The following is an 18,921-nucleotide window of genomic DNA, read 5'->3' on the forward strand; positions in this document are numbered from 1 at the left end:
GCAAAAAAATGGAATACTAAAAATTAAATATTCTAGGAAGTTAAGTAATGGCAATGAACAATTAGGTAAAAACTTAACAATGATACCCAAATCAAAATGGAATCTAACAAAAGCATATGAATAAAAAGCTAAATAGATAAAAATGAATAATTTTCTTTAGGTCTTCTATAGTTGTACCTCTTACTTCTAAACAAGAATAATTGTTAATATAACTAATAAGTAAGATATAAAATAAATTTGAATAAATTTTAAACCAAAAATGGCCTTAGTTTGGAGAAATGGAGAAGAGTCAATACTTGAAAACAACTACAAAGACACAAATGTTGGTCTGGTTTTGTGTGTTAAATTATGTTGGTTAATACCGGTAGAGTTTTTAATTTGATGTAGTAGAAATAAAATTTAAATGGGGTGGTTCGTCTTAGAATCTTTTGTTTCCTTTTCATTCTATTTTATTTAATCACTAATTGCTATCTGCTTTGTATTGGGACTTTGGTTATTATAGAAATTTGTATCAAGAGGAAATAGGGGGCAATATATACTGTAAAAAAGGAAAAAAAAGAAAAGAAAAGAAAAGGAGCAATGCAAAGCCATTGACCTTTGAGGAGGCATAATTAGTGCAGTTTAAGTAAAAAAAAAAATTAATAAAAATTAATGTGATAAAAATGCTAATGGCACTTTCTTTTTTTTTTTGTTAAGGACTCTCTTACAATTTGTTTTATCATATAAACTAATAAGTGAAAACTATATGATAAAAATAATTGTGGGAGTGCTGCTAATAAAAAGTGGAGTGACATTAATAGTTTCATGTCGCAAATTCTCAAAGTTTTTCGAAGTCAATAATGCATGAAGAAAAGGTTTATAAACCTTCAGTTTCTGATGACTTAAAGTGGGCTTTAATGTGCCTATGGGCTTTGGATTAGGACATTAATTTGAACCCAACCCAATTACCTTTTGGGTTGAGTCCATTAAACTGAATGTGATTTAGACCCATCACATGCCATGATCTATGTTCGGTTTTACAAACAATGACAATAGATAAACGTTCAACGATTTGAATGAAATTGGCACACAAAATCTCGAATGATCAAAACCTTTTTCATAATAAAATTATGTGATTACAAATCCACGAGAAGATGAAAGGTTAATATGTAGTGGAAGTTAGAAACGAAAGGAGATGGTCCAGATGGAGCGTCAAATAAGCTGGGAAGTTCCTCATATTTAAGAGAATTCGGAATGTCTAGACCAACTGACTGTTTCCCATCATATGCACCATCGTACAAAACCAATTCTAGGCAGAAAATTGAGTAGGATGCTGCAATTTGAGCATAGAAGTAAGCCTTAGGAAGTGAACTTGTACAGATGACTTGGAATTTCTGATAGAAACTTGTGAGAGCAGAGGACGGATCTCCCGTAGAGGTCAAGAGCCTCGGGAAAATGCACGTCACCTACAACACAAAAAAGACACAGATTAGGGTTTCTCCTCGATGCGACTTTGATGTTTAAGTTAGCAAGTATAAGATGTCGAGAAATGAAAAACGAAGAGTATGAATGGAATTTGTTACCTCTAAGATGCAAGAGAGAAGGGTATTTATAATGGTAATAAAGTATGCAGATTAATCGGTGACGTGTCTGAGCTGCCTTTAAGGTGTTGGAAATTAGGAATGGCAACGGGGCAAGGGACCATTGTCCAAACATACCCCTCACCCCTGCCCCATCCCCCGTCACCCTAACCCCTTGCTCCGCCCCAACTCACAGGTGAAAATGTTTATAATTAGTAAGAAATTTAATTAATAATTAAATATAAATATATAATTAGTAAAACGTGTAATTAGTAATTTAGTATAAATATAGTAGTATAACTAATAATATTAATTATATCACACACACATATAGATATATATTATTCTAGTTAAGCGGGGGATTAGACGAGGGTATAGTCCCCCGTCCCCTGCCCCATATTTTATGGGAGAAAGAATTTTACCCGCAGTCTCACTCACCCCACCCCACTCTCCATGGGATGGGTGTCCGTGAATACCCGCTCCAATTGCTATCTCTATTGGAGACGGACTCGGGGCACGGACGGTTGCACCTGCAACCGTCCCGGGCAATTTTGGTCATTATCAATTGCGCGTAACTTTCTTTGTACATCGTGTAACTTTTTTTTCACAGGATGTATTTTCAGAACAGATAGTGATGGGCCCCACACTTGGCGCGAAAATCGAGTTACATGGTGTAATCTCAGCCGCACAAAATTTTGAGGGCAAATCTTGGCCCTTAACCGTGCAGGGACGGTCATACTGATGACCGTCCCTGCCCCAAATCCATTGGAGACGGTCGTAGGTTGGCTATGTTAGGAATTGGAGCTTCAGATAGCCTTGTAGGGATTGATGTCAGGCGGTGGGATCACATCAATCATTTCATAAGGGTTAAGGTAACGGATCGAACTTCCCCAGCTGCCATCTTAGTATCCACTATCCACACCAAGGACACCAGCCTCGGATACAAAGCCGAGCCGGAGCGGGTATCATGTGTTCCACAAAACTCAAGAAGGATCAATTTCTAAAGCATTGTCACAGTTTATTTCTGTTTCTTGACACTAATTATCGATACAAATGACGTAAGATTCAAATTACAAGAATTTTGATCCTACACGAGCATTGGTTATTCATTGAATCTGGATTTCTATTGCTGAGTAAGATCAAAGTGGAATAGGACCATATGATTAACTTGGGTAGTGCCTTAGTATTAACACCGAACGGATTAGGATATATGTCGATATTTCACCTACAAATGCTTAAGTTTTACCATTGACAAAATAGGTTACTAAAAATTAAGCCTTTTACAATGGAATCAATTTCAAAAGTTTATGGCTCGTTCAATTAAGTAAGATAAAGATCTTTAAGATTTATTGGAAACCCCAACTTTGCTTTGAAGAACTCCCCAAAGCACTGGAATTAAGAGTACATATTTGCCTAAAATTAGCAAGTGGTTAAAGGCTTCCGTGGTATGATGTGAAATTTTAGGGTGTCATTGTAGTTTCAGTAGGTAGAAGAAATGGCTTTATAATTATGATGAAATCCTAGGAATGTCATTCTAATTCATTACCATGATTTTTAACATCCTTTGATACAAGAATTTTGTAATAGCGAGTTATGTTGAGCGTCCATACTCAGGTCCAATTATCACACAAATCTCATACAGTGGAAAGAAATAAAGGAGGGAATGGATCAAATTTTGAAGCCATTTCGATGCTTAAGTGAGTACACTATTGTTGAGAGTCCAAAGTAAGGTTACAAACAAATTGATTCAAGTCGAATTTTGGGTTAGTCGAGTTGAATCTCAATTCAATTTTACCCAACTTGAATTCAATAAACTCACAATAGAAAACTCGAATTCGAGCTCAACATCAAATTCGAGCTAAGTCGAACTTGAGCTCGAGTTTAAAAAATAAAAAAAAAATTATTTTATTTTTAAAAAATGAATAAAATAGTAATTTTTTCTTAGCAAATAACAAAATATTAGGGATATATATAATTGAGTATCTTTGAATTCAATCTTGACTTGGTCAACTCAAGTTGTCGAGCTTTGACCAAGTGGCCTCACAAATACTCACGAGTGACTTATTCATTTGTAGCCCTAGTCTAGAAATGAGATTTTTGATCAATTGTTTTTTATTACCATTTTGGTACATAATTAGGGTATTTATAGATGTAAGAGAAGGTATGCGTCTTGTGGCCAAGGGTAACATGATAATTTACTCTTAAAGGGTAGGCCCTGTATATCATCAACCTACCATATGAATATAATGAAGTTGAAGCAAGCAAGATTCGAATCTTTAGGATTCCTGCTGATTAAAAATTCCAGTTATGTGACCCATAAGTTATTCATTGGTATTTCTAAAAGGATCCCATTAATTATATGGTGAGGCTATAATGTAGTATACAATAAGAGACTGTGATTGAAATCTACATCTTTTACTTTTCTCCAGTGGTATTGGTACACTTGATGTGTTTGCAAAATTAAAAAATTAATTAGCAAAAACAAGATGAAATTTAAAGAAGGAAGGGGAAGTTATTGACATAGTAATTAGTTACTATACCAAACAAATTAAATCACATTATCTGGTAGGTTTCAAAAGCCTAGTTGCATCTGTTAATTGTTTCCTAGATGACAACACCAAAATCAGACTATATGGCAACAGGCAACAATTAGAACAGTAATCTGCCATGTCAAATTTCCAAAATCTCACCGGTACTTCTCATGTTTGCCTCTCATTCATGTCCCTTGCTACAAGAAAAAGAACCACAAACAAAATTTCCTTTGAATATCCCACAAATCAAGACTACAGAAACATGGCCGAACCACCTAGAATTAAACTTCAAGCTACCCACACAACAGTGGATCAAATGTTCGTAACTTAGGCTGATACAGAAGAGGAAGGCAATCATTAGAACAATAATCTACCCAAGGCAAATTTCCAAATATTTTACCAATATTTGTCATGCTAGCTTGCCATTCATGTCCATTGATAAAAGAAGAGCACCATAAACAACATTTACTTGCTTTCAGTATCCCACAATCAAGACTACAGAGTACAGACCATGGCTGAACCACCTACAAGTACACACAAAAAAGTGAACCAAATGTTTGTAATTTAAGCTGAATCAGAAGAAGATGATTCATCAGAGCTCTGATCATCTCCCCTGCTATCATTTTCCACAGATCCCTCACTTTCACTTTCAATATCAGTCCAGGGAGTCTTGAAAACCAAAAGCTCTTCGCATCTTTCTTCAAGAGCTCCCTCCAATCTTACATTCCAACATCCCTGAATGTCAAGGTATGTAAGAGCCTTACACGCAGTAAGTATCGTGCTAAGGCCATGATCAGTCATGCGAGCAAATCCAAATTCAAGATGATCAAGCTCTGCCATGGTGTTGGCTATCGCGAATGCCTCATCATCATCAGTCTCTGAAGCCACAACTGCCCCAAGCTCCAGTGGTGGCATGTTCCTCTTCAAATGAGTCAAGAATTTGCAGTGTTTCCCAAATGCTTCAAGGCTTTTGCTTGTGAGCTTCAGACAATAGCTGATATCCAGTTCTGTCAAGTTCACTAGTAATTCTGCATGCTTTTCTACTACCTGATCAGTTATCTCACTTACTGGAATTTTTAGGACCTTGAGACATCTTCCACTGCAACAATTACAGAATAGAGCATCATGTCATTGTGATTGATGATATATATGACCATAGTGAATGAATCTTCTTATTTCAACTAGCAATAGATGACAAAGTCTATTTTCAATTACAGTGTGCATTTTGTGTAAAGCATTGATTTACAGATACAAACACAAATCCTGAGCACAAATTGAATGTTTTAGTAGCATAAATTGAATTTCCAGCTCCAAATTAAACATGGATAGCTTTTATAGTACAGTTTTTTGAAGTACCAGAATTCCCAAGGCCACATTCGCCCTATTTAGATAATCCCCAAGCCAATTGGGCACTTAAGAATTACACAAAAAAAAAAAAAAAATTGATGCACGTTTCACATGCGCAGATTATTCAAATCACTAGATAGAACCATGAATTATGTACAAAATTCTCAAGTAATTATTAGCTTCCAAATATAGGTAATGAGTGAAGGAAGTAGTAGCCAGATCTAACCCATGAAGAAAAATTAACTAGTGGACAATCTGGTACTAGTATATTCTCAAGAACTAGATAGAAACGAATTCAGATCTCAAAGCCATTTTCCTTTTCAACTATAAAAATTTCCTTTTCTTTTTTCACTTTACGCTTGAATTGTCACACTTGATCATAAACAAGCTATTAGAGAAGGCAAAATCAACTAGGTGCTATTTCAATAAAACAGGAAATATTATTGTTATCTCCAAAGAACAAAACAAAAACAACTTTTTTGCAAGGTAAAATTCCACAAAACAGAAACTTCAAAAAACCTTTCTGGCATTTTCAAAACCACTTCTAGACGGTATTGCAACTAAGAAATATTCAACAAAAATACATACTAAACAAACAAAGCAAAAAACAAAAAAAAAAAAAAGAAACAAAACGTTTTGATAAGAAAAGTACACATACCAGTTGGCGACGTAAGAGAAACCGGCATTACCCAAGCGATAAGCACAGAACTTTCCGGCGGTAAACTTGCTCCGGCGAACAAGCTTCCTAACTACCGAGTCAATAAGGAGCCCACCACGGCGATTGCCGGCGTTGCAGCTGTTCCAGTGGCTGCGACACCAATGTTCCACGTCAATCTCATTCCAACAGTACGGCCCCACCACCGTCTCCAGCCACCCTCTGCAGACTAAGCTCACCGCCCTCACCATTTCTTCCACGGGGACTATTTTCGTGAATATCAAGGATAATATTTCTGGGATCATTGCATCCCAGCTCCGTGTTGGTACGATGTCGTTTTTGGGTTCAATGGTGCAGACCCTTTTGGTTTTGACCCTGCTTTCCATTTCTGCGTTGCAATGAAAACACGCACAACACACACTGGTAGTACGTTGTTAGTATTAAGGAGGTGGTTTTATCATTTATGGGGTTTTGTTGGTTTTTGTTGTTTTTCAGTTTTAGGAAGGTGAAGAGTAGGAGAGAGAAAGGCGAGAGGGGTTTAGATGGTGACACGTGGAGTTCTGAGGTATGATGAGAAAGTTTAGGGTGTGTGTGCACAGACCTTTCTTTTTCCCCCCTTTCTTTTGGTGTTAAATGCACTACCCTCCCCAGCCTTTGGAGCAATCTGCACTTCCCTACCTTTATATTTGTTTGAGTAGTGATATATATATTAACAATAAATGAAAGGATTAATCTTTTTTACACTGACAGTGTATATATCGTCAGTATTGAATGAATGACAATTATACAAAATTTGAATTTGAAATTCATCTTTCACATGTATCATGAATCTAATGGTGATAGTGTATAAACTGTCAGTATATATAAAATTAACTCTAAATGAAATGTATCACTAAAATTCGTTTCCTATTTGAGTGGCAGATTTGAAATGCCACTTAAGACCTTTTGTAATTGTATGGCTAACTCGAAATGCCACCTAAATTTTACTTGATAATAAGACGTTTCCAATTAAGTTTCCTTCTTTTTTTCTCGATTCCATAGCCTCATCCAACAGCTGCAAAATTGCAATTCATTCAGTCATCAAATCTATCTCTAACTCTGTGCCACAACCGGTTCCTCTTCAGCACCAGTAAAAGCCATTCTCCATTGATATATCCCTTCTAGAACACGAAGCCAATCAATGAATAATTTCAAGGCCAAATGTCAAACACAAATACAAATGCCCAAAAACAATCTTAACATCTAAAATCATAAAATTAATCATAAAATTGTCGACTGAGGGTTGAGTATCTTGACCTTTTTTTCCCCTATGATTCTAACTTCATTTGCAATGTTATCATTATATCTTTTCCAAGATTTGATGGAAAGAAGGGAAAGGGGGATTAAGAAATGGGAAAGTTTGGAAAAGGGAGGAGAAAAAAAAATTAGAGGTTTAAGAGTATTGTAGATTCCTGATAGTCTGATTGTTGAAGGAGGGCACTACAAAATATCAATTCCCTTATATTACTTGATGCTTATTATTGCTTTTTGTTTTATGGTCTCTCTGGGAAATATAGACTAAACAAAAAGGGCCAAACTAGCTTGGAGTGAAGCACTTACTCCTCGGTTCTCTGAAGCTGTTTTCGTCGTTAGTCTTGGAAAATATGGATTTGAAAAAAGACTGCAATTGCAAACCCCCATTGCTATTGCTATTGCCATTGCAGCTGTTTCTGCTAATACAACTGCTATTATCAATCGCTCCCCCACTACCATTATTACAAGCATTCCATTGCTGCTCCTCCTGCTTCGCCATTGTATCTTTTTTCTTCAATTTGATTTTAATCGGTTTGGTTATAAAGAATGGTGACGATGATGAAGAGAGGACAGAGGTTGTTTGGGTTTTAGGGTTTTTTTTCTTGATAAATTATGATTTTGGTTAAAGAGTTTTTATTTTAATCGGTTTGATTATAGAGATTGAATGGGTTTAAGTTTTCTGTCCGGTTAATCGATTAATTAATTTAATATGGTTTGAGTGGGGTTGTTTGAGGGTTTGGTTTATTAAGGGACACTTGGCGAGATTCTAAGGAGTAGGGTGTGAGACAGAAGATTCGTTCCGTAGTAAAAGCCATTCTCCATTGATATATCCTTTCTAGAACACGAAGCCAATCAATGAATAATTTCAAAGCCAAATGTCAAACACAAATACAAGTGCCCAAAAACAATCTTAACATCTAAAATCAAAAAATTAATCATAAATTGTCTACTAAGGGTTGAGTAACTTCATTTGCAATGTTTTCATTATATCTTTTCCAAGATTTGATGGAAAGAAGGGAAAAGGGGATTAAGAAATGGGAGAGTTTGGAAAAGGGAGGAGAAAAAAAAATAGAGGTTTAAGAGTATTGTAGATTCCTGATAATCTGATTGTTGAAGGAGGGCACTACAGGTTTTTTTTTTCTTTGTGGAAAACTTTTGCTTCTACACATGAGAAAATTTAGTAACCGTGATATGATGCTACTATTAAAAGCGTTCATAGTCAAATTATGATCAACGATTGAAGGAGTCAAGATGAAATAGGGTCAAATAGCTCTACCATGCACGTCATGGACATTTGAAACCCCACCTTGGCTGCTAAATTACATGACCGCCCCTGAATTGCCAAATTATGATCAACAGTGACAGTCGCAACTTCACAACATTGGATCCTTACATTTAAAACGTAAGATCCATTTCCAGCCTACTAAATTTTTGGTGACTAATAGTTGGTTGGGAAAAAGAAATTACTCCACAAAAGATCATTATTATTCGTTTACACCAAATCTATGATGAAAAAACCTACCTTTTTGCCACTATTCTGACTAGAATGTCACTCATATTATGTATTCATACACTTTTCAGTGGACAACCAAACTGGAAACGGAGTTTGGTTCTAAAATGCAATGTTTAAAATGTGAAAGGCTAATTGTCTTATTGTGAAGGTGAGTGGCTTAATTATCAAAAAGTAAGGATGTTAATGGTTGATTATGCTATATGGTTAGTAGTTTCATTGAATTTCGGGAAGGGAGCTATCTAATTGTTAAAATTTGCCCAATAATTGGCTCATGACTTCAGCTATTTAGTATTATTTTCAATTTTAGACTCGACAGTTATTAGCGTAGCACAATTTGAATCTATTCCAAAATGAGAAAAAATTAGGAAATAAATTTTCCTTAGTTCAATTTTGCTTGTCAAATTTTATTTTATTTTATTTTTATAGTTGCACTAGTAACTGCTAGAAGATATATCTCCTTAAGGGCATACCATCTGAAAAAAAAATATATATATATACATGTGGTTTAGTACTAAAAATAGGCTAAAGCACTTCAATGACATAGTTGCAAACCATTGTTATACATGCTCATATTTTCAAGGAACTATAAGTTAACTTTTACTATTTTCTTCTCTTGAAGAGGTAAGCACGGGAGTTAAAAGTTCTTTAGTGAATTTTTTGAAATGTTAATGCCTAAGTAGATGCAATCTGAATATTGGTGGCTAAGATCATAACTTATGAATTTGTTAGGACTACTTTGGCAATTATCTGGTTCTTGAATGTTGACCATGCAGTACAGTACACGTAAGAGTCTTTTAGCTAATTTTGGTAACGTTGGGAATGTTTAATTAGCATGACCCCTGAATTGCCATATGGTCCTTTCTACAAATTTTGTTGAAATTTTGACATGGGGAAAATGGATGTCAGTTGAGACTATCACTGTTGATTTTGGTTTTATCACTTTGGCTTGCAGGAGATTAGTAAATTTTATTCATTGGAGAGAAAATCAAAAGAAAATGTCTTTTAAGCTTGACCAAAGTAATAAAATGTTGTTAGTAAAATATATAGTGCAGCAACTGCAAAAATCATTTCAAATTGGAAATCACACTTCACCAATCTTTATTTGCCACTTGTATGGAACAAAAGGCATAGATAGTCGAAGAAGAAAAAAGTATGAGATGAAGGGTTTTAGATTACAGTATTCAGAAAAAATGGCAGCCTTGTCAAATTAATTTAGTTTTGAAGACAGACTAATAAATTTTCAGTCATTTCAGTATGAGTTGGCCAAGAGTGAACTATTCACCTCTCCTCCAGTTTGATTCTTTGGCAGCTAATCAGTGGCCACCTCCAGCATCTTGTATTGTCCTGTGCCCATATGGTAATGTTAATTTTCATTGCAACACTATTTATTGTTTTTTTCTTGGTCTATATAGAAAACATGTTAAAATAAATGTTAAACGTATTCATTTTGTAGTTGAGAACTCTGTTGATATGTTTATCGGGTTTATTCTTTAATTTCTAAATTTTGAAATGGAACACTTTAGTCCATAGAATATAAAAATTGTCTCGCTTAAGTAAAATCATTGATCGAGGTGGGACAAATTCATACTTATGCATGACAAATTTTATATTTTAGAGATTAAAGTGAAATAGATTTTATATTTTTGGAACCTATGTGGAATAAATTTTATATTTTAAGAACTAAGGGAAATAGACTTTATACTTTGAAGACTAAAGGATCTCACTCTCCAATTTATAACCAAAGCAAGAATTCAAGAACATTGAAGTGAAATTAACCCAATCTTTATAGCCCAGTTTCGTGTTTATAGAGTTTATTGCTATTCATAGGTGAAATTCCTAATCCACAAGCACAATTTCCTTTGAAGCCCATCAAAGATCTAGAATTGTTCAGATATCCAAATAATGGGCTGACAATTTCTTGATGTTGTAGCCCAGTAAGGACGTGGCAATAGGAAACTACGTGCCCAAGCATTGAGAATTTACTTTGCCCATCACACATGCCAGAAAAGTTTTAGGGGAAAGAGGCCCTAAAAACAACCAAGATGAAAATATTCATGCTTGTGTTATGGAGGTTCTCATGCTTTACCTCTTTGAACACACACAAAAAATTAAAAAATTTTGAAAAAATTTCCTAAACTAATTAATCTGTAAGATGTTTGACCCCCAAAAAATATACTAATATGTAAGACAATAATAGGTTATGTGTTTAGTGATGATGCAAATCAATAAATATTTCAAGGTACACATTGATGGTTTTTATAAAACGCCAGTAAAAGAACACATTTTTACTCAAAAAAAATTATAGGATACACCCCCCCCCCCCTTCACTTGATGATCGTTGATATTGATACTGTATTACATGAACTTGTTAAAGTGCAATTAGATCGACAATGAAACGCAGCCTAGTTGGTAAGACGTTTTATTTGTAACTAATAGATCACGAGTTTGAGGTTCGAGTTATCAAGGAGGATAAGTGAAAAATCTTTAAAAAAAGAAAAAGAAAAATTATAATTCGATTTTAAATCATCTTGATATTAGTGGGCCAATTGACAAGATTTTGCAGCTGAACCTTGAAGTTGCAAAATCTTTATATGAGCAGCCCGACAAGCACCCCGCTACCACTAAAAATAAAACAAGCGAAAGACGTCATACAAGGTATCTTGCTAAAGTTCATTATTGGGGCAATTAGATTTCTTGTGGAGGTAATTCTTAGCAAAAGAATGAGCTGAAAATTTGTAATGTGTAAGTAAAATGATATCAAGTAGAAGAGACAGAGAGAGAGAGATGTTTTGAAATTATCATCTCAGAAAAAGCATTTCTTAATATAGTACAAGAACAATCATAAAGAAAAATGACTGTATCTTTCATCAAAACTAGCCAATTAGACTATTACGTAGTACAAATTGATCTTTACCTTGTAGAATAATTAAAAGGTGAAATAAGTGTTTCACATCTACATAATTCCTTTCAAAGAAACATCAACTACTTCTTTGTACTGCCTAAGTGCATTGTTCTTTATTACATTAGAGTTTTTTTTTTTTATAACAAAAAGTGCTTATAATTAATCTCCTAGAAAAATCAACGCATTTGCTACTTTGAGTATATTTTTCTATTGACAATTAATTGAATTTTAATACATCACCACGGAAATTAATGAGTTCAACACCTATCTGATTTTAGAAACTCTTAGCGCATGCAAGACAATAATAGGTTAGACGACAGAATATGCATGTGTTTTGTGATAGTGCAAATCAATAATTTGTCAAGGTAAGCATTGATGGTTTTCATAAACACTAGTAAAAGAACACATTCTTGCTCAGAAAAAGAATAATTCTAACAGTTGCCCCCCATCACTTGTTGATCATTGATATTGTATTACATGAACTTGTTAAAGTATAATTAGATTTTAAACCATGTATATTTCAAAATCATTTTAGCAGGCCAATTGACAAGATTTAGGGTGCATGTGTTTGATAAAATTAAAGTTTGAAAACTGGAATCTAAAATTCGAATTCTGAATCGGTTAAGCTACTGAACTGTTAAGTACTAAATCTAATATAATTTAGTGTATATTATTTTAAGTGATAAATGAATAGTTTATCACTTATTTTTTAGAGTAAGTTTTATTTAAAAATTCAATTCCACTTAATTAATTTAGATGTTCTAGGTTATCAAATGTATCTAAACATATAAAGATCTGAACTCATTAGGTTTACTGCTGAATTTGGTTATCAAATAAGGTTTTAATAGTTGAATCTGAGTTGCAAAATCAAGCAATTTATATGAAAAGTCCAACAAGTACCTCGCCACAAGTAAAATTAAAACACGCTCAAAGATGTCAATGAAGATATTTTTCTAAAGTTCATTATGGGGGCAATTAAATTTCTTGTGGAGTTAATTCTTAGCAAAAGAAAGAGCTGAAAATTTGTAACGTGGAAGTAAGATGATATCAAGTACAAGAGAAAGAACAGAAAAAGAGAAACGCCTATCTACTTAATCGCCTAGCAAAATCAAGGTTTTTGTTTCTTTATTTATATGTTTATTTTGACAATTAATTAAATTTTAAATCAATCACCAAGGAAATTAATTAGTTCAACACCTATCTAATTTTAGAAACTCTCAGCACATGTATCATCATATTCTCAAACTCCTATATGTACTTAAAATAAAATATGAAATGAGAAAATTGTCACTGTTTAATTAAGCCCCAAAAAACTAGGGCCCTTAAAGAAAAGATCAAAAAGCAAAAGGTCATTGTCATTATCAACTTGTCAAAGGAGATGAGATTTAAAATAATTGTCAATTTCAATTAGTCGACATTAACACGAATAGTGAAACATATATACAATTCTCGTTTTCACACACCACTCCTTTTCAATAATGAGTAGAGAATTATTTTTATTGATAGGAGGAATTTGAATAGTACACAAAATTTATTGCTGAAGTTAACTCTTAAATTGGAGCAATTTCAACCACTAATTGTCCAATCCCATGCGTGTAGATGGCCAAGTCCAAGTTCTCCACGATTGAGACAACACTCAACAGCCATTTTCGATGTTATAGTCATTGCAATGATAAATAGGCCACACATATTTATTGTGATTTCATGATATATTTAGATTCTTTCTTTATGGTATAATGGATTCTTACGTCCCCTAGAACCCTCCCTTTCTTTTTCTATTTTATGGTGAAAGAGAAAATTGGACCACAACATAAGCTAGCTAGCCAAAGAAATCAACCTGCAGATTGCTTAACTTAGCTACGTGTATATAGTTACATCCCTCAAGAGCTAGTTTCCCACCTCTTGTACCTAACTAGTTTCAAGCTTTAATACATTCCTCCTAATTTGCACTTAGAGGAAAAAAAAGACAAAAAAAAGGGAAAAAAGTTCATAGGTCATTAGTAATATTATGTGGTTTTCAAGTTCAGGATGAATTTATTCATAAAGCTAAATATGGTCAAAATTAATCTCAGCCTATAGTTTTGCATGGCTAAAAATATGCGTTCTTGTTAGCTTTCTCATTGGACATGTAACTGATGTTTGCTAGACATAATTGTTACACCACATTGCCACTGTTGAGACATGCACATGCTAATCTTGCAAGGGGTTTCACAAGTATTACCATTAGAAGAATGAACATTATTGTATAGTCAAGGAGAGCCAAGGTGTAAAATGTGTTTCATCTTTTCTTTTCTTTTTTCCTTGTTTTTTTTTGACATGTGACATCTGTGATCAGAAAGACTTATTGTCAGATGCCTTTAGATTCCAAGTTCTTGTCCGTTCAAATTGTTTGTGGACGAAGTTTTTGCAGTATAAACAGTTGACTTTCGAAAAGTTAAAAATGAATCACAAGAAAGAGGAAACATGTTTCTTATATAATTCATTTAATCTTCTCTAACAACCACTTTTTGGACTGCAGAGTAAAGAGGAGACTTGTTAGAAAGCTCAAAATAGTCAAAATTAATCTCAGCTTATAGTTTTGCATTGCTAGAAATATGTTATCTTGTTAGATTTCTCATTGAACATGTACTTGAAGTTTGATTCACGTAATTGTTATACCACATAGCCGCAGTCCAGACATGCGAATGCTAATCGAGTAGTATCGCTAGGGTTGTAATTGCACTGAGCTTCTCGCGAGCAGTTCAGTCAAAAATTTGACTCGAACTCGGGTTGATTGATTTTGAGTTGAATTCGAATAAATCAATAGACCATAACGAGTCGAGTTCGATTGTCTATTAACAAGACTCGAAAGCTCATCAAATCTTATCATGTTTTTTAATTTTAATTTTTTAATATATTATTATTATGAAATTACCCTTGTACTCATGAGAGTTATTGAATTTACTAAATGTTTAGGTTGTATGAAATTTTTTGAATGGTGATAATTTTTTTAGCTTAAAAATTGTAAAAAAAAAATGAAATTTCGAAATCTTCTTGATCGAACTCGATAAGACTTGCTTTGACTTGAACCCATGCAAGTTGAACTCAAGTTCTATGAACAATGTATCGAACTCGATCTCGAGGTCGAGTATCCTTCCTGCAGGTGAAGTCGAGCTCAAGTGTGATGATACTCAAGCTCGACTCGACTCGATTACATCTCTAGTACTGCCTGGTCTAGGGCTAAGACAATTTAGATGGGGTTTCACATAAGAATTAATTTTATATATACTGACACTATATATACTATCATAATAAAATACATGACACGTATATAAAATTTAAATTTAAATTAATTATTATGCATTCAATGATGATAGTATATACACTATCAGTGTATACAAGATTAATCCTTCATATAATGTGTAATATGTGTTCAGTGTTTCTTTGTATTTCTGAAGTGTGACATCTATCATCTAAAGATGTAATTATGAGAGCCCTCATAGATTTTCCGAATTCCTATCCCTTCAAGTTCTTTATAAACGACAGAAAATTATACAGTACAAAGAGCGACCCTCAGAAAGTTGAATTGAATATCAATAAGAAGGACACTTATTGCTTTACGTGATTCATTTTAACTTCTCTAACATCCACTTTTTGAGCTGCACAGCATTTTCCTATGAACGATTAGCAACCAAGATCTCCAAAACGTCTAGAATTAGCCTATGTTCAAATACTAAATTGCTTTGGTCATTTCAAACAGGTTAAGTCATTAGTGAGTTGATTCAGTCAATCGGGACACCGAGACATGTAACATTCACCACACCAGCAAGTAGTGAACCTGCACCATAAATCATAAGTACAAGCAAACAAGCAGACGTCAAATGGTTACACAATCAAGCAAATCACATAGATCAAAATGTGCCAAAAACGTAAATAGTGAACATATACACCACTAAAAAGTGAGTACAAGCAAACAAGAAAACGTCAAAAAGTTAGCCAATCAAGAAATCTCATAGATCAAATATGTCAAAAACGTAAAGTTTCCTGTCTGACTATCTGCATCAGGCCAATGACATTCCAAAGCTAAACTATGATGCCCAAATTATCCATCCTCAAATCCCAAAGCACCATTTGGGTATCAGATGGAATTGGACCAAGGAAAATTCAGGGATCCATCAGACGACTAGTTTACATGTCCTACGGCTCATCATCTAATGATTATGATGCTACGTCCATCTGCTAGCTTGCGTCTCAATTTACATTGCTAATGCTAGGCAGGTATTGGTTACCAATTTTTTGTGCCCTTTTCCCCACTTCTTCTCCTTCTTTGTAACGACACATTTGTGAAATATCTCATTCACTAAGCTTTTTTCTGCTTTTGGAGTTTGGTCCAAATTATAGGGACACATCACTTTTTTTATTTTTTGGGTAGAAAATATTTTCTAGTATGAAAAGTACTGCCACCACAAGTTGTGCAGCAGATCCTTGCCGGCAATGAAGACTTGTTTACATTTGTCATTTATCACACTTGAGTGGAATTTCTTTAACATTGCTCACCTTGATTTTGACTTTTGCAATCATGGTGATAGTATATTTTGGACTGATTAATGCTTTAAGAATTTACTTTTGAGCATTTTTAATTATTAACCGAACGAGAAATATACTACATAAGACATATATATATATATACACCAATATTTGCAATTCATTCATCTAAAGCATTTGAGTTCTAACTTTCGCAAAAAGATTGAATAAAAATTCGAAAATTACTCTGCTTCGTTTGACAAGCAATTAATAGCCATATTTTATTAACATGTGAACTTCCATATACCCGATTTGTGCCAAAATCCAAAAAAAAGGAAAAAAAACAGTGTCTAAGATCTTTTGCTTATTTTCATTGAATTGTCATCGAAAGTATTCCATTGTCAATAACCAGCTGGTTTGTCAATCTCAGGCAACTGTACTTCCAGGTGCTCAGAAAGAAGACAGCACTAGTGTTGTTGTTTTCTTTTCCCGTGTTGTTGTTAGTGCATGTGTCATAATTACACATCCTTTACTTAGAGAACTCTGATTAGTTATCAGAATCATTACAAATTCAGATTTTCCCAACAACAAATGGTTGGATGGTGGTCCAAGGTTTGAATTCATGAAAGGAATTGTCTGCATATTCTGTATTTAATGGAAGAATTGGAAAGATGGTTCACTACACTTGTATATCATTCTTTGGGTATATACCGTACACAAAAATTATGCATTTTGGTCCCAAGATATGGATTGTATAATATTTTGTCCCAAATTTCTTCCTCACCACATTTTTTGTTTTTATTTCTAAATATCTAAGGTGGTCATATCACATTCATTTGCAAAAATTGATAAGGAAAATTGAAAATACTCCACTTTTTCTTTAAAATAAAATTAAAAAGAAAGTATAAGGCATGTCTAAATAACATGTTCCTTCCAACTTCGATTTCACTAACTTTTCGAAAGGAACATTTGAAGAACACATGCTCATCTTATTAATGCATAGCTCTAGGTGTTCATTTTCATGAAAAATTTTTGCTGGTAATGGGAATTGACAACAAATTTTTTAAAATTTTTGTCTAATTATGTTGGGGATCAAAATACATGATTTTAATTATGAGGGACTAAAACAGGTCATTTACAATTTTGAGGGATCTAAAACACGTAATTTACAATTTTTAGGAATCATTCATGTAATTATTTCACTAAGAAAGCTAGATTTCTTTGGAAAAATCACATTCGCGTTCACACCGTAATGCACATTGATTTTCTACTTTAAACTAGAAGCCAAAGAATTTTATACAAAAAAACTTCTAGATTAGGCCACCACTTCCATAAGTGAAAGCAATATATATTCTGTATAGGGTAAAGAAGAATTAAGAAAAAGGTTAAGCACCACTGATGTAACTTTCAACAAATAAATACTATATTCTGTATAGGGTGGTCAAGGAACATAGACCTAATCTATCACATGGATTTCTTGAAGATTATACGCAACAAATATATCTTCATTATCAATGACTTGTGAGGCTCAAATTCGTGATAGAAGAAAGGAGACACTGACAGAAGAGGCTGGGTCAGAAAACCTAAAAAAGGCAAAATTCTAATTTCAAAGTCGGTCAAGAAATGAAGTACAAAGCATGCCAAGGCATCATAGTTAGACAAGTTATAATATTTTGTTTGTTTGGTAACAAATTATTTGTTTGTTTGGTAACAAAATAGAATGTCCCCAGACTGCCAATCACCTCCCAAAATATTAATAGTCCTCGACAAGTAATAAACATAAATAGTTTGAGTTCAAATTTTTCATCTCTTTCCCGACTTCTATTTGCCGTGCAAATAACCCTAAGCATTTGTTAATAGTCCGGACGACACCTTATTTTCATGCATTCAAAGCCGTTACCCTACTTCTGATCACCAGAATTACTAGGTAATTAACATGTATATGAACATCCAATGAGAATACCCCTGTGTGGCTTCATTTGATTAAAAAAAAAAACATAAGAGATATTCCTCTTTCCTTTAGCATGCATATAGGAAGTCTTGAATTTCAGACATGTCTGGAATCTCTTCTAATGGAAAAGGGGCAGTTGATAATTATTCCTAAAGGATGTTACCAACATGTTATAATCCACACTTAATTATTTTGTAACACCTTACAATAGGAACGCAATTATTATGTATAAGATCTTTTTGAATAGTTACTGAATATAATGCAGTTATTGTAAATTTATTCAAAGTAGTTATCAAATTGTATTATATTGCCTGCAAACAATTATACTGATAATTGTTCCTATTCCAAGTCCCACTTCTAATACCATATCTGAAATTATTTTCATGCATCGATATATTTAAAACTTTGCATGCATCTAGATTTTCGTCAAACCATGATAGGCAAAATTTCCTTTGTTTTTAATGTTTGTGGTTTTGCTAAGCTTCTTAAACATGCATTATTCTTTCATAGTCTGCGTATGCTGAATTAATGTTATGTATAGACAAATTGCAGCACTTTGTTAATAAATTTAGTTTGCCTAATGTGTTGAAATCCAATTACATGATCAATGAACCTTGGTTCAAAGCATAGACGATCAATTACATTTTTTTAGGCAAAGATGATAGCT

The 18,921-nt window shown here is 33.7% G+C and overlaps 1 protein-coding gene across 1 annotated transcript; it reads right to left on the minus strand.

Moving 5' to 3' along the window:
* Positions 1–4,629: 4,629 nt before the first annotated feature.
* Positions 4,630–6,492, minus strand: LOC113763742 (F-box protein FBW2-like). Its single transcript, XM_027307651.1, has 2 exons — positions 6,096–6,492; positions 4,630–5,189 (listed from the first exon to the last, which is right to left on the minus strand). Exons 1-2 carry the CDS (start codon positions 6,476–6,478, stop codon positions 4,655–4,657), a joined length of 918 nt encoding a protein of 305 aa, XP_027163452.1. The 5' UTR covers positions 6,479–6,492; the 3' UTR covers positions 4,630–4,654.
* Between the last annotated feature and the right edge of the window lie 12,429 nt (positions 6,493–18,921).

This window comes from Coffea eugenioides, chromosome 2 (assembly GCF_003713205.1).
Source record: "Coffea eugenioides isolate CCC68of chromosome 2, Ceug_1.0, whole genome shotgun sequence".
Lineage (NCBI taxonomy): Eukaryota > Viridiplantae > Streptophyta > Magnoliopsida > Gentianales > Rubiaceae > Coffea > Coffea eugenioides.